Source organism: Melanerpes formicivorus, unplaced genomic scaffold (assembly GCF_026170545.1).
Source record: "Melanerpes formicivorus ecotype bairdi unplaced genomic scaffold, bMelFor1.0.p_v2 SCAF_83, whole genome shotgun sequence".
NCBI lineage: Eukaryota > Metazoa > Chordata > Aves > Piciformes > Picidae > Melanerpes > Melanerpes formicivorus.
The window spans coordinates 1,158,796-1,184,207 of NW_027142435.1; the positions used below are offsets into that span (position 1 = coordinate 1,158,796).

General features: G+C 65.5%; 3 protein-coding genes and 1 long non-coding RNA gene across 8 annotated transcripts; 2 read left to right on the plus strand and 2 right to left on the minus strand.

Annotated features, from left to right (window-relative positions):
* Positions 1-240: 240 nt before the first annotated feature.
* On the plus strand, positions 241-2,908 carry PLVAP (plasmalemma vesicle associated protein). Of its 2 annotated transcripts, XM_068165067.1 has the most exons (7): positions 241-655; positions 1,021-1,111; positions 1,396-1,583; positions 1,680-1,985; positions 2,274-2,376; positions 2,468-2,546; positions 2,644-2,908. In XM_068165067.1, exons 1-7 carry the CDS (start codon positions 278-280, stop codon positions 2,648-2,650), a joined length of 1,152 nt encoding a protein of 383 aa, XP_068021168.1. In that variant the 5' UTR covers positions 241-277; the 3' UTR covers positions 2,651-2,908. The 2 variants fall into 2 exon arrangements, with proteins under 2 accessions (XP_068021168.1, XP_068021167.1); XM_068165066.1 differs by having other exon boundaries at positions 1,396-1,985.
* A 1,157-nt stretch (positions 2,909-4,065) lies between these two features.
* Positions 4,066-6,976, minus strand: GTPBP3 (GTP binding protein 3, mitochondrial). Of its 2 annotated transcripts, XM_068165062.1 has the most exons (9): positions 6,906-6,976; positions 6,358-6,611; positions 6,085-6,171; positions 5,796-5,998; positions 5,449-5,521; positions 5,220-5,363; positions 4,921-5,086; positions 4,519-4,797; positions 4,066-4,412 (listed from the first exon to the last, which is right to left on the minus strand). In XM_068165062.1, exons 1-9 carry the CDS (start codon positions 6,941-6,943, stop codon positions 4,181-4,183), a joined length of 1,476 nt encoding a protein of 491 aa, XP_068021163.1. In that variant the 5' UTR covers positions 6,944-6,976; the 3' UTR covers positions 4,066-4,180. The 2 variants fall into 2 exon arrangements, with proteins under 2 accessions (XP_068021163.1, XP_068021164.1); XM_068165063.1 differs by lacking the exon at positions 4,519-4,797.
* Positions 6,977-9,170: 2,194 nt separating this feature from the next.
* On the plus strand, positions 9,171-19,652 carry ANO8 (anoctamin 8). 3 transcript variants are annotated; one of them, XM_068165047.1, is made up of 18 exons: positions 9,174-9,537; positions 12,025-12,135; positions 12,416-12,548; positions 12,632-12,770; positions 13,139-13,235; positions 13,523-13,639; positions 13,728-13,855; positions 14,122-14,304; positions 14,533-14,685; positions 14,794-14,920; positions 15,023-15,078; positions 15,194-15,268; positions 15,536-15,679; positions 15,989-16,660; positions 16,747-16,938; positions 17,030-17,161; positions 17,452-17,562; positions 17,975-19,652. In XM_068165047.1, exons 1-18 carry the CDS (start codon positions 9,435-9,437, stop codon positions 18,653-18,655), a joined length of 3,354 nt encoding a protein of 1,117 aa, XP_068021148.1. In that variant the 5' UTR covers positions 9,174-9,434; the 3' UTR covers positions 18,656-19,652. The 3 variants fall into 3 exon arrangements, with proteins under 3 accessions (XP_068021150.1, XP_068021148.1, XP_068021149.1); XM_068165048.1 differs by having other exon boundaries at positions 14,143-14,304; XM_068165049.1 differs by lacking the exon at positions 15,536-15,679 and having other exon boundaries at positions 9,171-9,537; positions 14,143-14,304.
* Positions 14,125-15,663, minus strand: LOC137454790 (uncharacterized). The gene is made up of 3 exons (XR_010990682.1): positions 15,419-15,663; positions 14,775-14,885; positions 14,125-14,205 (listed from the first exon to the last, which is right to left on the minus strand). It is a non-coding gene; the product is annotated as an uncharacterized lncRNA (long non-coding RNA).
* Positions 19,653-25,412: the final 5,760 nt, after the last annotated feature.

Below are 25,412 nucleotides of genomic sequence, written 5' to 3' on the forward strand. Positions count from 1 at the left end.
ACCAGGTCCTAGCAGAGGGAAGGTGGTGGGGGGAGCGTGGTCCCAGTCCCTTCCCAGAGGGGAACAATAGGTCCTGCTGCCAACAGAAGCTGCCTGGTGATAACCCGGCGGTGGGAGGCATCCGGAGCAGCAGGAAGGAGCCCAGCAGAAGGAAATATTAACTGGAGCAATATAAACACAGTGCTGGGAGCCAGCCCCACCCCACCCCAGCCCCACCCCCCCCAGCCCCCTGAAAGGAGCTGCCGCGGGCGGGCAGAGCGCTCAGAGCCTGGCTGGGATGGAGAAGAGCAACTACGCCATGGCCAAGTTCGGGTTGGAAACCAAGGAGGTGATGCCCAAGCGGGACTGTGGCTTCTACATCAAGTACATCTTCCTCTTCACCTCCCTCATCCAGTTCCTCATCATCCTGGGCTTGGTGCTCTTCATGGTGTACGGCAACGCGCAGGCTGGCACCGACACGCACCTGCGGGCCATGGAGGAGCAGGTCCAGAGCAGCTACGGCAGGATCATCACCCTCAGTGCCAGGAACCTCAACCTCACCCGCACCCTCAACGCCACCCTCAAGGACAAGCAAGGCCTGCAGGCCCTCCTCCAGAAGGTCCAGAAAGACTTGGATAAATGCAACAGCAGCCAAGGTTCCAACGCCATCCCCACGGTGAGCTCCGCTCCTCCAGGCGGCGAGGGAAAGCCCCCAGCCCAACACCCCCGCCCCGGGGTGCTGGTGACCCACCTGTGACCAGGTTCTTGCTTCAGTCCCACGGGTGTCAGCAGGGATGGATGAGAAGGAAGGGGAGGGAGGGTAGAACCTGCTGGTGATGCCAGTGTGCCCCCAGCCCCAGGGGAGGGTCTCATCCCCAACATCCCAGATGCAGGCACTGCTTGAGGGGGTTTCGATCTCACAGCCCCCTCCTTGTTGTCCCCACCCTCACCATCACCCATGGGGAGCAAGGCAGTGCTGGGAGGGGTCTTTGTGAAATGCTCTGACCCCTTCCCTTCCTCTTTCTCCTCCTCCCACCTCAGCTGCAGCAGATGACGAGGCTCATCAACCTCCAGAGGACGAAGCTGGATGAGTGCCACATGGTATTCAGCGTCCTCAATGCCAGCTGCAACAGTAAGAGCCCCACCCCTCACAGCCCCCTGGGGACACCTCAGGGACCCATCCTCACCTGTGCAAGGGGTCTGTGCCTCCCCAGGCCAAGCTGGGGTGTCACCCCGAGGCTGCTCAGGAAGGTGGTGGAGTCATCATCCACCTGGAGGTGTTCACTTCAGGCCATGGTGGTGCTGGGCTGCTGGTTGGACTTGATGACCTTAAAGGGCTTTTCCAACCCAAACAACTCTGTGCTGGGTGAGAATCCTGCACCTCAACTCCGTGTGTCCCCCCTCCCCCTCCTGCAGGTGAGAAGGCTGTGATGAGGAGCCAGCTGGACCGGACCACCATGGCCATGAAGACGCTGGAGGAGAACACCCGCAAAGCTGATGCCACGCTGGGCGAAGCCACCCGGGAGCTGGAGAAGTGCCAGCAGGACCTTCTCACCACCAGGACCAACCTCAGGTCCACAGAAACCCTGATGAAGCAGCTGAAGGTCGAGTGTGGCTCCCTGAATTCCCATGTGAGCTACACCTTCCAGCGCCTCAAGGACATGCTCAGGTCCCACAGCTGCAACGCTGCCCACGACCAGGTCGCTTGGCTGGCACAGAAGACGGAAGGACTCTTCCTCTGGCAGCAGGAACGGGAGACCAAGTACATGGAGAAGAGTGACTGCGACGTGTATGTGCACCAGTGCCGTAACAACTGCACCTGGGAGAAGCAGGAGTGGCTGAAGAAGCTGCAGGACAGTGAGAAGCGGGTCAAGAGTGGCCAAGAGGAGAAGCAGCAGCTGGCGGCGGAGAAGGAGAGGCTCAGCAAGGAGCTGGAGGAGAAGGGCAAGGCGGCTGCACAGGCTGGGTACTTCAAGGAGCAGCTCAACATCTGCCTGGGGTCCAAGGTGAGGGAGCTACCAGGACACAGGGATGTCCCCGGGCACGCTCCGGGGCCATGCCGGTAGAACATCAGGCTGGGCATCTTCCTCCTGCGCCTGAACTTCTGCCGGCGCCTCTGCGCGGCCGCTTTTGCTGGGGGGTGCCCCCGCGCAGAGACAAGCTGCTGCCACAGCACCCCCCCCACCCCCCCCCCGCTTGGGTCCCCTTCCCCCAGAGGCGCCGTGCTCGGCCGGGCAGCAGTTCTGAGCAGCAGCAGCCCGGTTCTGAGCACCCTGCCCTGCTCTGCCCCGCAGATGGACGTCTTTGGCATCACAGGCTCGCGGGTGCCAGGCAGCGCGGCGCGGGCAGGACCCCTAGCCAGCAGCGGCGCCTACACCGATGCCCTGGGGAACATGGGTGAGTGCCCGGGTGGGAGGGGCTCGCTGGGGGTCACCACCCTCAACCCAGCGCCCAGCCTGGCTCAGCCCCCACTGCTCCCTCTCACCAGGGAAAATCACCGTAGAGGACATAGAGCGCTCGGTGCAGAAGCTCATGGAGCAGCTCACACTCTCCCTGAGGAACCCCAGGTGAGGGGCAGGACGCGGTGCAGGGACCCAGCGGGTTGGGGGAGGAAGGGGAAAGGCTGGCATAGTGGCCAAGGGTCTGACGCTGCCCTCACCCCAGCGGCTAAGAACCGAGCAGCGCACGGAGAACGGCAGCGAGGCACCCGAAGAGGAGCCCAGGAGGTGCTTCCAGCAGCACAGACGGCAAACTCCAACCGGCAGCAAGCAGCTGGCACCACCCTCATGCCCCCTCCACCCTAGGGGTGGGCAGCAGCAGCATGGCTGGAGCTCGGAGCGGGGCTCCCTCCCCTATCCCCTTCCTCACCTCCCCCCCCGCATGTACCCGCACGGTTGGCAGCTGTCAATACAACTGAGCACCGCCGCAACTCGCCACGCGTGTGACACCCACGGGAAGCCACAACTGGGGTTGGGAACATCCCGTCCTGGCCTCCCATGCGTGAGGGCCCAGGGAGTGGGAAGCCCTTGGCCGCCGAAGTCCTGGCAGTTCCATCCTGCCCCCGGACCCCTCGGACGCGCCAGGGCGCGGGGCCAGGGCGCCGCGGTGGGCGCAGGAGGCGGCGATTAATCACCGCCTGCCGCTCGCTGATTTACAGCCTCGCTTCCCGCTGCTTCCTGGCCAGCGCAGCTCTTCCTGCCCGCCGGGCTCCCCGCACGTCATCTCCCATCGCCAGCACCTTGCTGCTGGCACGTAGCGTTCCCAGCGTGTCCCAATCCCCATCCTGCACCCCCAGACCTTATCTGGGTCCCCACACTTCCCTCCATCCCCATCCCACACTCCCAGGTCCTATTTGGGTCACCAGAGTCCCCAGGGCTGTATCCATCCTCACCCTGCACTCCCCAAGGTCCCATTTGTGCCCCCACAGTCACCCCCAGGTCCTATTCAGGGTCCTCATGGCCATTTCCATCCCCACCCTGCACTCCCAGGTCCTCTTTGGGTCCCCAGTGCCACATGCCTCAGGGGGGGGGACAGGCACCACCACCCTCTGCTACCCAAGGAAGGGGACACTGTTGGGTTTGGGTCCCACTCATCCCTGCCCAACCCCAGGGAGCCCAGCACCAGCCCAAGAGGGTCCCTGCTGCCCTCACACAGCCAGGACTGGGGATGGGGAGGACCTGCTCTACTATCAATAATCTGGGGACACAGCAGAGGCCTCCAGAGCCAGGGAGCCCCAGCTGGGGCTTGGGAGGGTAGAAGGGTTGCAGAGCCCAGAACTGCCCAAAGCTGCCAGGAGGGTGCAAGAGCAGGGGGAAGGGGGAGCCCACAGCTCTCCAGGCTTGGGGGTGCCCACAGGGATCCCTTGGGATGCTGAACCCCACAGCCCCTGCGCCACGGCTCAGGGTGGAGATGCCCCAGGGAGTGGGGAAGTCTGGGTGGCTTTTCCCTTCCAGCAGCTCCAGCTCCTTGTTTGTCCTCCTGGCCAGGAAACCTCTCCCAGTGGTTTTTTTCCATGTCTGGGGCTCAGGACGTGCTGCCCCCAGCCAGGAAAGCTGTGTCCCAGCACTGGGAACCAGGGAGGGGCACTCCAGAGCCACCAAAAGGCACCACGGTTTAATGCCAGCACCCAGCCAAGTGCCCTCTTGCCAAGGGTCCTTGAGGCTGGTGGCACCACAAGCAGGGCACCTCCTCACCGTGCCCCTCACTTGCCAATGCAGAAGTCCCTGAAGATGATGTCCAGGACCTCCTCGGCGCCCACGTGCCCAGTGATGCGGCCCAGGTGCCGCCGTGCCAACCGCAGCTGCTCGGCTGCCAGCCCCAGGTCCTGCTGGCGCTCCTGGTGGTACTGTGCCAGGGCCGTGGCACAGTCGCCCAGGTGAAGGCTGTGCCGGCTCTGTGTCAGGCTGGGGGAGCCTGCCAGGGGGTCTCCACACCTTGAGAGGTGGAGGGGGGGGGTTAAAAACGAGCCTGGAGTACCCTCTCCAAAGCCAGGATGGGTGATGGGTGTGTGTCCCCGGTGCCCCCTGCCCCCACACTCACAGCTGTGCCAGCTGCTGTGCCAGCAGCTCCAGGAGGTGGTCGAGCCCCTCGCCCGTCTTGCAGGAGAGGAGGGAGGTGGGGAGCATCGAGTGCCCTCGGGCACAAGCAGCAGGCAGGGTCCCCTCAGCCCCCTGCAGCAGGTCAGATTTGTTGAGCACCAGGATGCAGGGAGGGGCAGTGGGGGGCAAAAAGGACCCCAGGGCATCCCCCAGGCCCATTGGCTCACTGGGCACCGCGGTGGCATCCAGCACGGCCAGCACCAGGTCCGCTTGCCGCAGCCTGGAGTGGCAGAGGGGGTGTGGCAGGGTGGGGCAAGGGGCCACCTCCTGCCACCTGGCAGCTACCCCAGTGTCTGTGGCAGGGGGGCACCCCCCGGCCTGCCGCCCCCACTCCCAGTCTCACCGGTCCCGTGCCCGGCTGACCCCCTCCTGCTCCACGGGGTCAGTGGCATCACGGAGCCCAGCTGTGTCACTCAGCACCAGGGGGTACCCCCCGATGTCCAGCGCCACCTCCACCACGTCCCGCGTGGTCCCTGCCACTGGTGACACAATGGCTGCCGGGCGCTGGCCTGGGGAGAGGGGGGGCACCGCGCAGGGCTCAGGGAATGATGCCAGGGACCCCTCCCCCAGCCCTTGGCACTGGTGGCTGCCGTTCTCAGCGAGGGGGACCCCTCTCCAGGATATCCCCCATGCCCCACTCACACAGCAGGTTGAGCAAGCTGCTCTTGCCCACGTTGGGGGGGCCGGCGATGACAGCGTGGACCCCCCCCCGGAGCAGCTCCCCACGGCGCCCATCCTGCAGGTGGGCACCGATCTCCTTCTCCAGGGCACGCACGGTGGCATCCACTGTGGGCAGAGATGTGGCAGTGTTAGGGGTGGGGGCACAGCAAGGGCACAGCGTCCCAGACCCTCCCTGGCCACCAGCCCTCACCTTGGGACAAGACCTCTTCCTCCACATTGTCATCCTCACTGAAGTCGATGTAGGCTTCAAGGTGGGCAAGAGCCTGGGGACAGGGGGAGGGTCAGCAGGGACACTCCAGACTGGAACAGGCTGTGGCTGCCCTCCCCCTGGAGGTGTCCAAGGCCAAGCTGGATGAGGCCCTGAGCAACCTGAGCTGGTGGGAGGTGTCCCTGCCCGCGGCAGGGGGTAGGAGCTGGATGATCTTCAAGCCCCCTTCCACCCCAACCCATCCCACAATTCCTGTCCCCAAGCCACCAGGTGCCAGCCAGAGGAACCCAAGTGCCCAGATCCAAGCCCTGCCACCCCCCCAGCCTCACCTGGGTGAGGGTCTCGCTCCAGTGCTGGTAGAGCTGACCCAGCTCCCCCTCCATCTGCCTCAGCGCCTGCCGCCGCTGCGCTTCCGTCTCCGCCCGGATCAGGTCCCCCAGGCCCTCGGCTGCCGTCAGGTCCAGCTTGCCGCGGCGGAAGGCTCTGCGAGTGAACTCCCCGGGCTCGGCGGGACGCAGCCCGGGCAAGCGCCCTGCCAGCCCCGGGGTGAGCCCCCCAGCCCCAGACTGGGGGCCCCCACCCCGAGGGGTAGGATCTGAGGGACGGGGGGAGGCTCACCCAGTGCCCGCAGCACTCCGCTCACCACCGCCGGCCCCCCGTGCAGGTGCAGCTCGGCACAGTCCTCCCCGGTGAAGCTCTGGGGACCTGCGGGGTTGGGGTACGGCTTGGGTGGGCACCAGGACACGGCTTGCAACAAGGCCACTCACTGGGCACCAAGAGCCCCCCAACACTGGGAACCAAGACCTCTCACCAAGCCCCACAGTGAGCACCGAGAGATCCACCGGGCACCAAGACTCCTGGCTGGGCACGAAAACCCGACGCCAGCCTCACCTGGAAACCAGACGACGAGGCCGCGGTCGAGGGTCTCGGCGGTGGCAGGGTCCCGGATGCGCCGCAGCGCCAGGACGCGGGGTGGGGGCAGCTCGGGGTGCCCGGTGAGGCTCTGCAGTGCCCCGCGGCTGCCCGGCCCGCTGGCACGGATGACGGCAACCCCGCAGCGGCCATGTCCCGAGGAGAGGGCGAAGATGGTGTCCCCCCAGGCAGCGGAGCTCAGGCGCTGTGCCCACCTGCAGCGGGACAGCAGCCTAGAGAAAGGGTGCAGGGCTTAGGTTACAGGGGAGTAATCTCTCCACACGCCCCCACCAGGAGGCCACCAGAGAGGGTGCAGGGATGCACACAGCCCTCCCTCCCCCCTCCCCCCCAAATCACCCCCTGCGACCCCCTCTCTGTACATCCCACACCTCAAGCAGGCTCCCACTGGGCCCTGGGGTGCAGACCTCTCCCTACGCCCCCGCAAGACGCTGGGGTGCACCCCCTGCACTCATCCCCCCTGGCTCAGGAGCCCCCTGGCTCAGGAGCCCCCTCCCAGGTGCCCGCACCTCGGCCGGGCCGCGCTCAGGGCCCCGCTCAGCGCCATCAGCCCCGGGGCCACCCTCGTGCTGCGCTGCTTCAGCGCAGGCGCCTGGCCCCGCCCACGCACGCCTATTGGCTCGCTCCTCTGGGGGGCGGGCTTTATACCTAGATTCCATCTTTGATTGGCTGTCAGCTGCCAGAACTCCTCTCCGCTGACGCTCAGCCGGAGCCGTTCGCTTCCGCCCGGTGGCGGCGGACTTGGCTCTGTCCCCTCCTGTCTCTTCCCCACCCCCGGGGGGGTTCCCTCTTTGTCTCCCCGCACCCAGCTCCCTAGCTCTCTCCCCAGGCAGACAGCACTGCCAGGCTGTAGCCCTCCTGCCCCGATCCCGAGAGGGTCTACTCGCCCCCCACCCCTACTCCGTTGCAGGGTGTTGGGGTGCAGTGTGCTTCGCCCCCTGGTGCGGCTGGAAACCTCAGGACCCCCGCTTCGGCTGCACCCTAAAAATAACCCCTAGCGCTGCGGGACCCGAAACTTGGGAGGGAGAGGGGCGTTTCCTTGTCCGGAGATGGGGGGTGGGAGGCAGCACTTGATGACCATGAGGACAAAGGCACTGGAGCGGGGAGGAACAAGCAAGCGGCATGGCCAGGATGCAGGCAGGAATACAGGCAGGGATGCTGGAATCCCCGGGATGCAGGCACGGATGCAGGCAGGGATGCTGGAATCCCGGGGATGAAGACAGGGATGCAGGCAGGGATGCTGGAGCCCCACCATGTGCTCCCTGTGCTAAATCCCCCCCGTCCACCCCCCCATGCTCTGTGTGCCGAGCAGCCCCAGGAGGAGACACACTGAGCAGAAGCCCCAGTCTGGGGGGCTGGGGTGGGGAGTCTCCCCAGGGGGCTTTTGGGGTCTTCAGGTGCACCCACTCCATGCCCACAGCCCTGCAAGGCTCCAGGGCAGACTCCAGGTCACCTCCTCCCCACCCTGGGGTGCAGAAGCTTTCCTTGTGCCCCTTCCTTTCCCCCCAGCGCTGAGGGCTCAGACTTCTCTTCCCCACCCAGCAGCTGGGGGGTGCCAAGAGGGTTGTGAGGGGTGGTTCAGGTTCTGCTGGACCCCCTGGGTGGTTGGGGAGTGCACTCCATGCCCAGCCAAGCCTGGGAGAGTGGCCAGGCCTGGCCTGGGAAATCTGCCAGCTTGTGTGTGTGCCCCCCCTTGCTCCAGCTGCTAGAGGAGGGGACAGCTCCTTGTGTCACCCTTCATCAGTGCTGGCACCCAGCCCCTGCCCCAAAATAGCCATGGCTGTGTGTAAAGCTGGTGGGGGGAAGCAGGACCTGGCACAAGGGGTTTCCCCAGCCCCTAAAATATGTCCTGGCTGGGCTGTGCTGCACCCCATGGGCCTGCATCCCTGTGGGAGGATCTGGGTGGGGGTCCCCCTCTGAGTGAGCAGGGCTGGGTTTTTTGGGGGGGCAGGGAGGGCAGAGGAGGGCTCCCCAAAAGGTCAGGCAGGGAGGGATGCAACAGTGTAGCCCCACTCAGGTTACCAGGCTCCCCCCTGCTGCTCTGGGAGCCCCAGGGACAGCCTAAGCCCTAGGGCTGGCACCGTGCCGGGGCGGGAGAGGGCACCAGAGGGGTTTGGAGCAGATGTGGGGCAGCCCCAAGGAGGAGGTGAGGGTCTTGGGGATAAGCCTCGAGTGTGTGGGCAGGATAGAAGGGGAGTGAAGGTAGAGAGAGCAACCCAGGGTGGAGTGGGGAAGATGCTGGGGGTGTGGGGCTGTCCCGAGGGTGGGGGGGGAAGATGCTGAGGGACGTGGGGCAACCCAGGGTGGGGCAGGATGGTGCCTAGGGGCCAGATGGGGGGGGGGGCAGGTAGGAAAGAGGAGGGGAATGAGGATGCCAGGGCCAGCTCGGGGGGCAGGCGGGTGGTCGAGGATGCTGGGATGTGGGGGGAGCCCCAGGGAGGAGGGGAAGGAGGATGCTGAGGGCATTCCCGGGTGCGGGATACAGGGAACGTGAGACATTCCCAGCGGAGTCGGGGGACGATAGGGACACTGGGACAGCCCCGGGCGGGGGAGATGCTGGGGGGTGGCTTTACTGGAGCCATGGGGCAGCCCGGGTGGGGCGGGGGGGTAATGATGGGGATGTGGGACAGCTCCACAGCCCTGCTGGGGGGGGCAGGGGGAGATACTGGGGACGTGGAGCAGCCCCGTGGGGCTGGTCGGGAGTGATGATGAGGAGGATGACGCCTGGCAGCCCCCGGTAGGGGGGGTGGTCGCGGGTGATACTGGTTGTTGTGTCCCCCCCGTCAGGCTCCCCGCAGAACCCCCCCGCGGGGCGCGGCCGGACACGCGTGGCCGGTGCGACGGGCGCTGGGGAGCCGGCGGCGCCCAACCAGACAATTAAAGGGGCCGGGAGCTGCTCGCTCCCTCTGCCGCCTTTGTCCCTCCCTTCCTCCCTCCCTCCCTCCGTCCCGGTGGCACCGGCACCGGCACCGAGCCCGGAGCCGCTGTGGCCCCCATGTACCGATCGCCGCCACCGGATCCCTGCGGAGCCCCGCACCATGCCCGAGCCGCCGGTGTCAGCGCAGGACGGCGACCGGCCCCGGCCCCGGGCCCCGCTCCCGGAGGAACGGGCGGAACCGGCGGCTCCAACCGGAGTCCTCGGTACGGTGGCACCGGGAGGGGGTTGGGAATGGGGGGTGCGAGGGGGGTGTCAGGGCGGCGGGCGGCGGCCGCGGGGCGGGGATGGGGATGATGTTGATGGCGGGGGGGGGCAGGTCCCTGCGGCTGGCTGCGGATGTCCCCGGGATGCGGCTGCCCGGGGATGGGGCAGGGGGGAATCGGCGGTCCCGGTGAGGGTCTGAATACCACCCCCGGGCTGCTGGACAGCTTTGTGCCCCCCCACAAGCCACCAGCACCCTCTACTCCGGCCCTAAGCTCTGTGGTTCTCCGGGGATTAGGGCTCTGCTTGTCGTGTGTGTGTGTCCCCCCCACCATCAAAGCCAGTCTGGTCTGTGCCTCCCACCTCCCCCGCGATGGGGTCCCCGAAGACGTACCGGTGACCTCCCCCGTACTGGGTCCAGGCACCCCCTGTCTGCCCCCCCCAGCCCCGGCCAGGCCTATGCCCCCCCTCCCAGACCAGTTCCGTACCCCGCAGCAGCTGCAGCGTGTGCAGGATGGGGGCTCAGGGTCCCCAGGCAGGGGCTGGGGTCCGATGTCCCCCTCCCTGGTGTGGCCCTGGGGTGCAGGGGACACCCCCGTGGCCGTGGCCGGGTTGGGGTCCCCGGGGCAGGGCGGTGCAGGCAGCGGGAGGGTGACCCACTTTGCGTGCCCCCCTTGGGATGTGACCCCCAAATGCCTCCTCCCCCGGTGCCCGCGGGCTCCGCTCGGCGGCAGGGCAGTGCCCTGCCCACCCCCACTCGCTGCGGCTCCGGTGACCTTATCCCGGAGAGCCAAGGTGAGCGGCACGGCTCGGCGTGCGCGGGGGGACGTGGGGACAAGCCCGCGAGGGGCGGGGGCGACATGCTCGGCGTGAGCCTGGGGAGAGGCTCCATCCCTGCACTGCCCTGCTGGACCTCTCATGCCAGTTCAGTGATGGCACTGGGTGCCAGAAGGAGGGGGCTGGGGGCTGCTCTTGGTGGCAGCGAGGTGCCAAGGACTCTGCGAGTCAGATGTGGCCCACCCCATGCTCAGGTGGGGGGGGGCAGGAGCGCTGTTGGGGACCCCCCTGCTGCCCAGCCACATCTGTGACCTTGGGCGAGAAAAAGCTTCCTGCACCTAGAGCTGAGGCCTCGGGGTGGGCACCAGGGTGGGCACCAGGGTGGGCACCTACCTGGCATCGTCCCAGTTTCCTTTGCTCCTGCCACTGCCTGGCTGTGCCTACCCTCTGGACACCCCCAGTGCCCACATTCCCGAGTGGGTTACCCCACAAATCCTTTGGGGTGGGTGAGCTCACCCTGCCTGGTGAGCGTGGCCAAGCCGTGGGCACCCTAGCAGTGGGATGTGTCCCAGGGTGCAGGACTAGGCCTGCTCCGGGGGTGGCTGTCTGGCAGCTTGGCACCGTCCCAGTCTGTCACCCACGGTGCCAGGACAGGGAAGCCTTTCAGAGCCTGGCGCCGCAGCCCTTTCCTGAAGCAGCTCAGTGATGAGTTTGTGAGGTCTCAGCCTGGTTGTTGGGGTCTGCTTTGCTCTGCTGCCCCTGCTCAGGGGTGCCCGGGGGTGCCCGGGGCCGGAGTGGGTGCGCTGGGATCGGCTCCTGGGCCAGGCTCGGTCTTTCCTGTTTGCCGGGGCTCGGTGTGAGCGACGTTTCCGGAGCCTCGGGACCTTCCCAGCCCTGGGGCAGCCGGAGAGGCTGTGACAGTTCGCTGGGCACCGCTCCTGGCTCTGCCACCGTGGCTGAGGAGGGGAAACTGAGGCAAGGAGGTGTTTGAGTGTGGCAGGGAGAAATGAGGTCCCACCGGGGGCACCCAGCTTCGGGGACCTATTCTCCCTGCCAGCATTTTGGGATGCTCCCAGTCCCCATCGACCCCGGCAAGTGCAGTGGGGACACGGGGCAGGGGCACAGCTTTGGCCCCAGGGTGTGGGCACCCCGCAGCAGCACGGGGACCATGTCCTTGTGTGGGACCCAGCCCAGGGGTGACAAGGGGACCCTGGGGACCGTCCCCATCCGCGGCGGCGCGGGGCCTCCCCAGGTTTCCATGGAGACCGGCTGCTTTTTTTCCCTGCTTTCCCCATTTCTCCTGCATTTTGCCACCTCCCGCAGCCGAGGCCCTGCCGGATCCCGGCCCCGGCGAGGGGCTGCCGGCAGAGGTGAGCGGCTGCCGGGGGGCAGCAGGGGGGCAGCGGGGAGGGCACCCCAGGGCATCCAGCACCTCAGGGGTGCCAGGAACATGCTGCCAGCTCCTCCCCAGCAGCTGCTGGGGCCTTTTTGGGCATCTTGAGCTGCCGGAGGAGAAACCTGAGCCAAGGGCCAGCGTCACCGGGAGTGAGGGGCCGTGACCTGCTGCCATGGCCGCTGCTGGGGACACGCCGCGGGTCCCTGCACCCATCCCGTGTGCCGGCAGCTGAGTCATTGGTGCCTTGGGGGCCGGATGGTTGGGCTGTGGTTTGGGGGGTGTCCGGCAGGGTCCCCTAGCTGCTGACCTCTGGCAGATAAGCTCTTCGGGAAGCGGCTGCTCCAGGCTGGGCGTTACATCATGTCCCACAAGGCCTGGATGAAGACGGTGCCCACCGAGAACTGTGACGTGCTCATGACCTTCCCGGGTAGGAAGATGAGCCCAGGGTGCCCGGGTGGGGGCTGGCAGTGCCAGGGTGGAGCACTGGGAGGGTGGCACGGAGCTGGGGTGGGGGATGTGGGGAGGGAGATGGGGACTGGGATGGGCACCAGGATGGTGGCACAGAACTGGGGGGGAAGGGGAGGGAGACTTGGGCAGAGATGGGATGTGGGATGGGCACCAGGATGAAGATGTGGGACATGGAGGGGGACAGGGCCCAGGGTGGGCTGTGCTGGGAGATGAGGCCCACGCTGACTGGTGCCATGCAGACACCACTGATGACCACACTCTGCTCTGGCTGCTGAACCACATCCGCCTGGGCATCCCCGAGCTGATCGTGCAGGTGCGGCACCACAAGCACACTCGCGTCTATGCCTTCTTCGTCACCGCCACCTACGAGAGGTAAAGGTCCCCTGGCCGGGCCCCCACCTCCCTTCCAGGCCCAGCTCCCTGTGCCCAGCTGTGTCCCCTCCCTCTGCCTGCAGCTTGCTGCGTGGGGCTGACGAGATCGGGCTGCGGAAGCCGGTGAAGGCAGAGTTCGGGGGAGGCATGAGGAGCTTCTCCTGCGAGGAGGATTACATCTACGAGAACATCGAGAACGAGCTCTACTTCTTCACCTCTCAGGTGGGGCCTGCAGGGAGCTGGGGCATGCAGGGCAGGGATGTGAGGGTGGAGCACAGGCATGGAGGGATGTGAGGATGGAGGGCAGGGGTGCAGGGATGTGGGGGTGGAGGGCAGGGATGGGGTGCAGGGTGGCAGGGACATGGGGCAGGGACTGCAGGTTCTCTCTCTCTCCCCCTGTGAATGGTACCAGGGAGCCCCAGCCCAGCTGGACACTGTTCCAGCCACCCCCTAGAAACTGGAGGACAAGGCAGGGCTGTGGAGGGGACAGGACAGGAGCAGGGCCTGGGGACATGTGTGTGGCAGGAGAAGGGCTGGGGGCTGAGCAGAGGCAGCACCAGCCTGGGCCCAGCCCTGCTGTGGTGCTGCAGGAACGGCAGAACATCATCAGGTACTGGCTGGAGAACCTTCGTGCCAAGCAGGGAGAGTCGCTGCACAACATCCACTTCCTGGAGGGGCAGCCCATCAGTGAGTATGGCACAGCCTGGCACAGCTTGCCATGGCACTGCCACTGCTCCCTTCTTGGTGGCCCTGGAGGACACAAAGCCACTGAGGGGACCCTCTCTCCACACATTCCCAGGGCAGTGCCAAGGGTGGGCACAGAGCCTCAGTGTGTCTCCAGCACCCCAAACCCACTCTGCTCATTGTCTCTGCCCCAAACCCCACTGCACCAGGGCTGTCTGGGGGCATGCACAGTTGGAGGGGGGTGGGCATGGCAGGGTGGCAGTGCCCCCACAGCCTGCCCCTCCCCGCAGTCCCGGAGCTGGCAGCCCGCGGTGTGATCCAGCAGCTCTTCCCCCTGCACGAGCAGAGGATCCTCAAGAGGCTGATGAAGTCCTGGGTGCAGGCCATCTGCGAGGCCCAGCCGCTTGGTAAGGGGTCGGAGGGGTGGTTTGGGGGTGTCTGAGAGGGTCCCAGCCCCGCTCACAGCCCTCTTGGCCCCCTTTCCCGCCCCCCCAGATGAGATCTGTGACTACTTTGGGGTGAAGATCGCTTTGTACTTTGCCTGGCTGGGCTTCTACACCTCAGCCATGGTCTACCCTGCAGTCTTTGGCTCCATCCTCTACACCTTCACTGAGAGCGATCAGGTGAGGGGTGGGGAGGTCAGGAACTGGGGCAAACCCCCACATTTGGGGGCCATTGGGGGGGGTGTCCCATCCCCCCTGGCTCTGGGGTTTCCCTCTGGTGCTGTTACCCTGCAGCTGCTGCCGAGCTGGGAGGTGCAGCTCCACCACGCAGCTCCTGATGGTGCTGGGGTTGGGGCAGAGCCCTGTGGCTCCCCCACGGCTGAAAGGGGGGGTGGGGACAGGGGGTGGGGGGTGTTGGGGACAGGAGGGGACCGACCCCGGTGCAGTTGGTGCCATCCATGCCACAGACCAGCCAAGACATCTGCTGCGTGGTCTTTGCCATCTTCAACGTGGTCTGGGCCACCTTCTTCCTGGAGGAGTGGAAGCGACGCGGGGCTGAGTTCGCCTACAAGTGGGGGACCCTGGACACCCCAGCAGAGTCCATCGAGGAGCCCCGGCCCCAGTTCAGGGTGAGCACTGGGGGGGTGGGGAGTGGGGGAGTGGGGGGGTCCTGTTCATGGAGGAGTCCTCACCAGGTCTGGCCTCTGCTCCCTGACCTTGACAAATCACCCGTGGGGGTCTGAGCAGTGTCCCACCAGTGCTGGGGTGATGGAGGGATGCCGCAGGGCTCCTTGCCATGGGGAGGGTCACACAGTGCTGTGTGCCCGCCCCCTGCTCCCCACCCCTCCCCATTTTAGGGCATTAAGAGGATCAGCCCTGTGACCAGCACCGAGGAGTTTTACTACCCCCCCTGGAAGCGTTTGCTCTTCCAGTGCCTGGTCAGCCTCCCTGTCTGCCTCACCTGCCTCACCTTCGTCTTCCTTCTCATGCTGGGCTGCTTCCAGCTCCAGGTGGGTCCTCATCCCACCAGCCCCAACCTCTCCTCCCCCCTTCCCCCCCCCACTACCCAGGAGCTGCCACCCCTGCCCTCCATGCCAACCTGGAGCCCATTCCCCCAGGAATTCGTGCTGAGCATCCAGGAGCTTCCCCGGATCCTTCGCTTCCTCCCCAAGATCGCCCTGGCTGTCATCGTCACCGCCTGTGATGAGCTCTACAAGAAGATTGCCTACTGGCTGAACGACATGGGTGGGTGGGGGTGGCACCCGGGGGTGCTCCTAGCAGGGCTGGCTGCTGGGACCCCTCCCCGAATCCCTCCCCTGAATCCCACCCTGCCCTTGTGCCTTGCAGAGAACTATCGCCTGCAGAGTGCCTACGAGAAACATCTCATCATCAAAATCGTCCTGGTGAGAAGGGGCTGAGGGGCTGGGAGGGGGACAGAGGGGACCAGGGAGAAGAGAAGGGACTTGGGAGGGGGTCCCAGCAGCCGCCTTGCCCTCACCCCGCTGCCCTCTCCCACAGTTTCAGTTTGTAAATTCATACCTGAGTCTTTTCTACATCGGTTTCTACCTCAAGGACATGGAGCGGCTGAAGGAGGTGAGGGGCGGTGCCCGGGGCGGGGGGCTGCAGGGCCAGCCTGAGCCCCTCCCTGGCATCACCCAGATGGACAGACAGATGTCCTCAAACCCCCCCCCGCCACCATCCCAGCCCTCTCCACCCCAGGAGGCTGTCCCTGCATGTCCTCACCATGGTGCTTCGTGGTTGCGCTCCCGGCCGGAGGCTGCACCGGGGTCCCCAGCTCCTGCTGCTGCTCACAGTCTCTCTCTGTCTGTCTGTCTGTCTGTTCTTCTGTCCCTTCCACAGCTCCTGCTCATCTTCTCTCTCTCCCAAAGCCTCGCACGTCAGCTCAAAGAGGCTCTCCTTCCCTTCATCCTCCTCCACCTCCACCTCTCTCTCATCTTCTTTAAGGGCCTCCTGGGCTTTTGCTGGAGACTGGGAGTATCCAAAGTAGGAGCAGGGAGAGGGGCGGGCCGGGCACCACCCCACCCCCTACGCCCCACCCCGGGATGCCCTGGGAGGGACATGGGTGTCCCCAGCCCTGGCGGCTGGCGGTGGCACACCTAAAGCCCCCTCCCATCAGCCGTCAGCCGTGAGGGAGTCACAGGATGGGGGACACCAGGCCTGGGTGTGCAGCAAATCCCTGGGGAGGAGCAGAGACCTCACGGGGGGCAAGAGATGGGGACAAAGGGACACCCTCGGGTGCCGTTCCTCCCAGTCCTCCCCGGGTGACAGCCTGCACCCCGTGTCCCCACGCAGATGCTGGCCACGCTGCTCATCACCCGCCAGTTCCTGCAGAACGTCCGGGAGGTGTCCCAGCCCCACCTGTACCGGCGGCTGCGCCGGGGGGACCTCAGCCTCCGCGACCTCCGCCAGCTCGCCCACGCCCTGCTCCGCCTGCTCGCTCCCCACCGCCGCCCCCCGGCTCCTGCCGAGGGGTCCCGGGGGGAGAAGAAATGTTTAAATGGGGGTTGCGGGGTGCCGGAGGAAGAGGAGGAGGAGGAAGAGCGCCGCGAGTCGGACTCGGACTCGGAGAGCGCCCTGGACTGCGGGCTGAAGCTGAAGAGGGTCAGCTTCATCGAGAGGGGCGAGCGGCGCAGCGCCGAGCACGGCGGCCCCGAGGACGACAGCTTCCTGGAGGAGGGCAGCCCCACCATGGTGGAGAAGGGCATGGACCCTGCCTCCGTCTTCGAGCTGTGTGAGGACGAGGAGGAGACCGAAGGCCCCCCCGGCAGCCCGGTGAAGGCGGCGGAGCCGGCGGCGGTCCCGCGGACGGGCCGGAGGAGGAGAGGGGCTGAGGGCAGAGAGGAGGAGGAAGGTGAGGAGGAAGGACGGAGGCGTAACCGGGCGTCGTGGATCGACCCTCCCGAGGAGGACTACTCCACGCAGCTGACCCAGGCAGAAGTGGAGAGCTGCATGAAGAAGTATGAGGTGAGGAGCCCTGGAGGTGGCCATGGGTTTGCAGCCCCTCCCCAGCCCCGCTGCAACGCTTCCTGCCTCCTCCTCCTCCTCCTCAGGACACCTTCCAGGACTACCAGGAGATGTTCATCCAGTTTGGCTACGTGGTGCTCTTCTCCTCTGCCTTCCCCCTGGCCGCCATGTGTGCGCTGGTGAACAACATCATCGAGATCCGCAGCGATGCCTTCAAGCTGTGCACAGGGCTCCAGCGCCCCTTCGGCCAGCGGGTGGAGAGCATCGGGCAGTGGCAGGTGGGTCGGGGGGCACTAGGGGGCTCTAGGGGGCAGTGGGGGGCCCTGGCTGGCTCGGAGGCGCTCACCCCTGGCACTCTCACTCTTGCAGAAGGTGATGGAGGCCATGGGTGTCTTGGCCATCGTGGTCAACTGCTACCTGATCGCCCAGTGCGGGCAGCTGCAGCGCCTCTTCCCCTGGCTCAGCCCCGAGGGAGCCATCATCTCCGTGGTGGTGCTGGAGGTAAGGAGCTTGTGCCCGGGGTGGCTCGCACCCACCACCCTCTGCACCACCCTGCCGTGGGTTAAGGTCTTGTCTTGGCTCCAGAGGTTCCCACAGGCCCTTTCTTGACCCTTCCACGGCCACCTGCAGGCAGTGGGGGCCAGAATCCCACCTCTGGGTGTTATTGTTTGGTCTCTCCCCCCCCCCCCCCCCTCCCCGCCCTCCATCCCTCGTGGGTTGCACCTCAGGAGGGGATGGTGGTGCCCATGGGGCTGGAGATACTCAGCTGGGTCCATGTGTGTCCCCCGCAGCACTTTGCCCTGCTCCTGAAGTACATCATCCAAGTGGCCATCCCTGACATCCCTGCCTGGGTGGCCGAGGAGATGGCCAAGCTGGAGTACCAGCGGCGTGAGGCCTTCAAGGTTGGTGACACCGGGATGGGACCATCCCTGGGGCCAAGCACAGGGCTGGGACCCTCTGTCCCTGGGGCTGGTGGGCTCCCTGAGGTGTTCTTAGGGCTGATGGCTTCTCCGAGGTGCCCCCAGGACCAGTGGGCTCCCTAAGGTTTCCCTGGGGCTGGTGGGCTCCCCAAGGTTTCCTTGAAGCTGAGGGACTCCCCGGAGTGTTCCTGGGGCCGGTGGGCTCCCCGAGGTGTCCCTGAGGCTGGTAGACTCCCCAGGGTGTCCCCTAGGCTGATGGACATCATGAAGTGTCTCCAAGTGACTCCTCAAGGTGCCCTCAGGGCAGCCGGGTTTCCTGGGGAGTCTCCAGGGCCGGTGGGCTGCTCGAGGTGCCCCCCGGTGCCGGCGGGGCTGATGTGCTCTCCGCCGGCAGAAGCATGAGCGGCAGGCGCAGCACCACTTCCAGCAGCAGCAGCGGCGCAAGCGGGAGGAGGAGGAGCGGCAGCGCCACGCCGAGTACCAGGCTCGCAAGGAGCGAGAGAGTGGCCGCGACGAGGCCAAGGCCGAGGCCGCCGGGCAGGACCCGGCCCACGAGAAGAGCCAGAGCAAAGGGAAGGGCTCCGGGGGCTCCTCGCACGGCTCCGACAAGCCCAAGAGACCCAGCTCCCTCCTGGCCACCAACAACGTGATGAAGCTGAAGCAGATCATCCCTCTGCAGGGCAAGTTCCTCTCCGGGGGAGCCGGGGGAGGCGGCACGGCCACCGCCAGGTCCCCCCAGTCCCCCACGGGCAGCGAGAACAAACTCCCCGGCTTCCTCAGCTTCAAGTTCCTGAAATCTCCCGAGACTAAGCGGGACACGGGGACCGAGAAGGTCCAGTCGCCCACCAAGCCCTTCAACCCCAGCAAGCTCTTCAACTTCGGCAAGTCCGAAGGGGCTGGGGGCAACGGCGCCGCGGCCACCACCGCCTCCCCCCAGCCGCGCCCCGGCCCCTCGGCGGAGGCGGCAGAGCGGCCGGGCCCCAGCAAGTCCCATCTCAACGGGGCGCCGGAGGAGGGGCCCCGAGAGGAGCCAGAGAGCCGGGCGGAGGAGGAGAGTGGGGGCTACAAACTCTAACCAGAGCATTTTGGGGAGCGGGAGTGAGCGGGGCTGCCCTCTCCCCTCCTCCGGGCAGCCGCGGGACATCCTCTCCCTCTCGCCTCCCCTCGCTGTCCCCTGCTGCGTCCCCTCGCATCCTTCCAGACCCTCTGCCGGGTCCCATCGTCGTCCCAGCTCCAGCTCCAGCGGGGATCTGGCCACATCCTGCACCAAGGACTCGTCGTGAGCAAAGCCCCGGCAGTGGGAGCAGCAGCAGGATCCAGCGGTGGCTTCGGATGGAGCATCCCAACGCGTTCCTGCCTGCATGCCCGTGGCTGGGAGACCTCCTGCCCTGGCTCTGTGCCATGAGCCCCCCATGACCACCGACGCTGCGCTCACCACGAGGAGATGCCATGGTCCAGCCTGAAGAGCTTGGTGCTGCCAGACCCACCGGGACCAGCCCCCGAGGAGGAGCTGGGGGAGCTTGGTGCTGCCAGACCCACCAGGACCATCCTGCTGGCGCCGACCGCGGAGGGACGCAGCGAGGGCGGCGAGAGGAGCCTGATTCAGCCGTGCCTACAGCCCCTGCCTACAGCCATCGCCTGGTGTCCTGCCGGCACCGGGGCCATGCCCTGCTCCATCCCGCTCCTGGCAGCCTCCACACGGATTTCATCCCAGCGCCGGGACGTTCTCCTGCCCGAAACCCGGCTGGGAGGGCTGGGGGTGAGCAGCCAGCTGCAGCCTCCTGGATTCTCATGCATGGGCAGCGTTTCTTGCACTAAAATAACTCCCAAAAAACCCCAACGTGAGCGACTCTCTTGCCCCTTCTTCATCCAGCGGCTCCAGCTGATGGAGGCAAGAGCTGGCACCGGCCGGCAGAGCTGGCACCGGCCGGCAGAGCTGGCACCGGCCGGCGGAGCCCAGCCCGGTGCAGGCAGCAGCCCCGGCGCCTGCAACGTGAGCCGCGCTGCTCCCTTCCCCTTCTCTGCTTTCCGATTCCCTGGAATTATTTTTGCAATAAGGCACTCGGAGGTCATGCCAGGGGAAGGAGCAGGGCTGGGGAGGGCAAAGGGGGGGCGGGGGGGACAAATATGGCAAGGGCATGGGGTGGGAGGGGGGGTGGGAGCAGCTTTGCTTCTGCCAGGGGACAAAGGTTTTGCCCTGGCTGGGTTTAGGTTTAGTGCTTCACCAGCTGCGGCTCGGTGGGGAGGGGGCTGCAGGGGGGCTGCCCCTCGCTTTTCAGCAGTGCTGCTTTGCTTTAAGGGCCAGAATCTGGGGGGAGGGAGAGAGGGGGGAGAGAGGGGGGGTGGTGGCAGTGGCACCCCCACAGGGTGGTGCCTGCAGGTGACCCGGGCTGGGGACATCCAGCCCCTGCCAGCTCCTTCCTGCCCCCACAGACAGCAGCTCTGTGCTCTGCCACTGACCACTTCCGAAGCAAGCAGGGGAGAGCTGGGAGGGGGCTGCCTGGAGCTGGGAGGGGGCTGCCCAGAACTGGGAGGGGGCTGCCTGGAGCTGGGAGGGCTGCCTGGGGCTGGGGGGACACCCAAGTGGCTGTCCCATCACTGTGCCTGGCCCAGGCACTGACCCACCGGGGGGGTTGGGGGGGGTGCTGTGCACACCTCTGTCCCCGAGGCCTGGGCTGTCAAAAACGTCAGGTTGGTTCCTCCCCCCCCACCCCCAATCTCTTTCCACACATCCCATAATAGTATTCCTTTTTTTGCTCTGAACTAAGCCATTTTTTACCAGCAATAAGGGCAGGAGAGGCTTCAGCTGCTGCTCTGCTCAGGAGCAGGGGGCCCAGCACAGGTGGGGAGATGCTTCTGGGGGTCAAGAGCACTGTTCCCCCCCCACATCGATCCCCACAGCAGCTGGGGCCAGCCCTGAGCTTTGCTGTCCCCACAGCCAGCCCTGGCGGCTGGGCAGAGCTGCTGGAGCCTGCTCGCCCTCCCGGCCCAGCCTCGCCCCGGCAGGAGGGGCTGGGGGCTGGGGAGGGACTCCGGGGGCACAACCAGCAACAAAAAGCAGCACAAGGGAGCAGGGGGCTGCGGTGCTGGGACCTGGGGCAGGATGGTGCTGGAAGCCCTCTGAGACCAGCAGGCCCCCAGTCTGGGGGAGCAGCACCTTGAGTGATGGCAGAGCCCCCCCCTGCCTGGCTATGGGGGGTGGAGGGGGTAGCACATAACCCCCAACCCCCACCCGGCACCTGCCCAGCCTTGGGGCCTCTGCAGGACCCCCCCGGCCAGGCTGGGGCAGGGCTGGGGGGCAGCAGTGCTGGGGGGCAGCAGTGCCGGGGGGGCAGCAGTGCTGGGGGGCAGCAGTGCCGGTGGGGCAGCAGTGCCAGGGGGCAGGAGTGCTGGGGGGCAGCAGTGCCAGGGGGCAGCAGTGCTGGGGGCAGCAGTGCCGGGGGGGGCAGCAGGGCTGGTGGGCAGCAGTGCCGGGGGGCAGCAGTGCCGGGGGGCAGCAGTGCCGGTGGGGCAGCAATGCCGGAGGGCAGCAGTGCCGGGGGGCAGCAGTGCCGGGGGGCAGCAGTGCTGGGGGGGCAGCAATGCCGGAGGGCAGCAGTGCCGGGGGGGCAGCAGTGCCGGGGGGCAGCAGTGCTGGGGGGGGCAGCAGTGCCGGGGGGCAGCAGTGCCGGTGGGGCAGCAATGCCGGAGGGCAGCAGTGCCGGGGGGCAGCAGTGCCGGGGGGGCAGCAGTGCTGGGGGGGCAGCAGAGCCGGGGGGCAGCAGTGCCGGGGGGGCAGCAGTGCCGGGGGGCAGCAGTGCGGGGGGGGGCAGCAGTGCCGGGGGGCAGCAGTGCGGGGGGGGAAGCAGTGCCGGGGGGGCAGCAGAGCCGGGGGGCAGCAGTGCCGGGGGGCAGCAGTGCCAAGCCCCCTCCCTGGCTGCATTTCATTGCTGCTGTGCTGGGGCCGGGCCGGCCAGGGCCAGCTGCGCCTCCAGCAGAGGACTTTTCTTTGCCTCCCATTTCCCTCCCGCCAGCCGCAGCCCTGCTCCCAGCAGCTCCTGCAGGGCCCCCAGTGCCCCCTCCCCAGTAGCTCCCAGACCCTCCCCTCGCCCAGGGCTTTTGGAAACCTTTCTCTCTCTCTCGAGGATTTCTCCCAGCAGCTGCCTGCAGCTCCGGGGCAGCTCCCGGCCCCCAGGAGGGAAGAATTTGGTTTCATTTCCTTTGCTTTGGGGTTTTTTTTGGTCAGTGGTTATTTTTTTTCCCCTTTCCCCACTTGCTGCATTTTTCTTTCTTTGGAATTTGACAGAAAACGCAGGGGGGGGAAGGGAGGGAGGGGAGGGGAGGGGGAGGGGCTGGGGGTGGGTCTGGTTTATTTATTTAATTTATTTTGTCATATTTTTGTAAAACCTGCAGAAATGCAAGGAAAAGAGGAAAGAAAAAACCAAACAACTGAAAATAAAATCTATTTCAACAAGCCTGAGGTGTGGGGGGGGCAAAGAAGTCACTGGCAGGAGTTGGGGGGGGGAGGAAGGGACACCTGGGGACACTCCCAACCTTCTCACAAGCCTCTGAAGCCCTGGGGGGAGCTCCAGGAGGCTGAACTCCAGCACGGTGCTGGGCAGGGGAAGAGTGAAGCCACTCGGAACGCTGCAGGGTTAGAACAGCCAGGACCAGAAGTGGGCAGGAACCGATGGCTGCAGGCTAGAAACAAAGCAAAGACTCCACAGAAGGGCTCAGGCTGGAAGGGAGCTCAGAGAGCATCTCCTCCAAGCCCCCTGCCGTGGGCAGGGACAGCTCTCAGCCAGGCTCAGCTGCTCAGGGCCTCATCCAGCCTGGCCCTGAGCACCCCCAGCCATCCCCCCTCAGATCTGCCCTGAGGGCTTCTGTTGAGCTCACCAAGAGCTAAAGCTTTGGTGGCAGCAGCAGAGAACGGCTTGGGTTGGAAAGAGCTCTCTGAGGTCATCCAGGCCAACCCTCAACCCAACCCCACCCTGGCCACCAAACCCTGGCCCCAGCTGCCATGGCCACAGGGCTCCTGCACACCTCCAGGGCTGGGGACTCCACCACCTCCCTGGGCAGCCTCTGCCAGTGCCTGACCAACTCAACCTCTGCACAGCCCTGTCCCAAAGGGCAGCATTTAACTCTTTAATGCCCCAACTGTGCCCAGTTTGGGCTGGCTACAAGCTCCAGAGCTCTTCAGCCAGGACACTCTGCCCCTGTTTGGATTCATCATCCAACCCCCAACCCAAGATCAGATGAACCATTCAGCTGAAAAACCCAAAGCAACCAACCCAAACCCTCTGATCCCTGACCAAGCTTCGTGCCAAAAGCTAAACCTTTAGTCCCAGGGGCAGGGAGAGCCCCGAGGGCGACCCAACCTCGGCTGCTTTGTCAGCAGGCAGCTGGAGGCCGCAGGAGCTGGGTGTTGGACAAAGTGCAGGCAGCAAAAACCCAGGGTTTGGGGTTTTTAATGGGGTTTTGTTGTTTTCAAGGCACCAGGAAGTCACAGTTAGGTCATAAGAGCTTCCCTGCCAGGTTCAAACCAGATGCACTTACCATGGATCAGAGACGGGACTGGGGGTCGGAAAGTGGCGGCAGCGGCGCCCAGCTGGAGGAGGAAGAAGAGGAAGGAGGAAGGAGGGGGTTGGAAGAGGGAGGCAGGAGGGAAAAAGGAGGGAGCTGGAGGGAGGAGGAGAGGAGGGAGCTGGAGAGAGGAGGAGAGGAGGGAGCTGGAGAGAGGAGGAGAGGAGGGAGCTGGAGGGAGGAGGAGGGAGCTGGAGGGAGGAGGAGAGGAGGGAGCTGGAGGGAGGAGGAGAGGAGGGAGCTGGATAGAGGAGGAGAGGAGGGAGCTGGAGAGAGGAGGAGAGGAGGGAGCTGGAGGGAGGAGGAAAGGAGGGAGCTGGAGAGAGGAGGAGAGGAGGGAGCTGGAGAGAGGAGGAAAGGAGGGAGCTGGAGGGAGGAGGAAAGGAGGGAGCTGGAGAGAGGAGGAAAGGAGGGAGCTGGAGGGAGGAGGAAAGGAGGGAGCTGGAGAGAGGAGGAGAGGAGGGAGCTGGAGAGAGGAGGAAAGGAGGGAGCTGGAGGGAGGAGGAAAGGAGGGAGCTGGAGAGAGGAGGAGAGGAGGGAGCTGGAGAGAGGAGGAGAGGAGGGAGCTGGAGGGAGGAGGAGAGGAGGGAGCTGGAGGGAGGAGGAGAGGAGGGAGCTGGAGGGAGGAGGAGAGGAGGGAGCTGGAGGGAGGAGGAAAGGAGGGAGCTGGAGAGAGGAGGAGAGGAGGGAGCTGGAGAGAGGAGGAAAGGAGGGAGCTGGAGGGAGGAGGAAAGGAGGGAGCTGGAGAGAGGAGGAAAGGAGGGAGCTGGAGGGAGGAGGAAAGGAGGGAGCTGGAGAGAGGAGGAGAGGAGGGAGCTGGAGAGAGGAGGAGAGGAGGGAGCTGGAGAGAGGAGGAGAGGAGGGAGCTTTCACTCCAGGCAGGATGGGACATGAAAGCCTCCCTGTGGGCATCACAGATCCATGCAGCTTGTACACAGCCACCAAGCCCAAACCAACCCCAGCAGCTTGACGCTCCGTTAGGTCCCTTGGAGGCTTTGCTTCTCCATCACTTCAGGTCCAGGCTGAGAAGGCAACTTCCCTTTAACCTCCTAAAGAGGGCTGCAAGAGTCGAGAGGCTGCCAGGAGCCACCAAGACACCAGGAGGGCACAGAGACAGGGGGGTCAGCACAGGAAGGAACTGCCAACTCTCTTTAATAGGACATGACTCTGTCTGGCAGAGAAGTCAGCAGAGCTCAGCCCTTGCTGCAGCCATCCAGAATTACACAGCATTGACAAAGCACTGCACAGACACCGCTGCGAGGCTGCAGCTCTCCAGCCCGGCTAAGGAACACACACATTGGTCACACTTCACCACCAGCTGCACGTCCCCATTCCTTTGCTTGGGAGCTCACTTCCAGCTGCAGCTCCTCCCTGCTGAGGCCAGCTGCGAGCACAGCAGCTTCCCCAGGCCACACCTTGCCCTCTCTGCCGCTCCTGTGTGGGCAGCAGGCCAGAGGGAGGTCCTGCAGCGCCCAGGGAGCCGAGCGCCACCGGAGGCCCCAGGAGGGTTTTATCTTCACCAACACAGTTGGCATTTTTAAAGACATTCCAGTGATTTGGAGGTTACTGCTGTAGCAAAATCCAGGTGTGTGGTTGTTTGAAGAGGCAGATACAAAGGTCTAAACTACTTGGTGTTAAAAGTTAGCTTCCCTCACCGCATCAGAAGCTCGGTGCCCAAGGTGGGTTCGGAAGGGCAGCGTGGGCTGCGCCCTGCTCCTCCTCAGCCCTTCCCGGGGCTGCTTCTCACCGCTCCTCTCTCCCTTTTGTCCCCAAACCTGGACACATGGCACACTCCCCCCGTGGCTGAGGAGGCCCCAGAAGGGGACAGCAGGCACCCTCCAAGCTGGGGGCTGATGCACAAGGAGTTGTTTATCCAGGAGCTCTGGCAACTAAAGGTTGGCGTCGAGGGTTTGTCGAGGAGGAGGAAAGAGACCCAAAGCCCACGGCCACAGGTGCAGCAGTTTCAGCTACCACAGAGCAGAGCCAGCTCCTGGGAAAGCAGACAAGACATCACCACTAAGCTAACACCTTCCCTGTCCCCTTCAGGCCACCATGCTCCTTTCCTGTCAGTCTCTGCAGCTCTGAATCGACCACCTGATGATCTGCAGGTCTCGGTGTGGGCTCTCAGCGAAGGGCTCCAGGCAACAGGCACTGAACTGTCACAGTCCAAGAAGGGATTGGTCTTCCTCAGAGACCATGGAAGCTCATGTATTGATCAACTCCAAATCCTGGGCTCCACTCCAACCTTGTTGATATGGCAGGAAAAGACA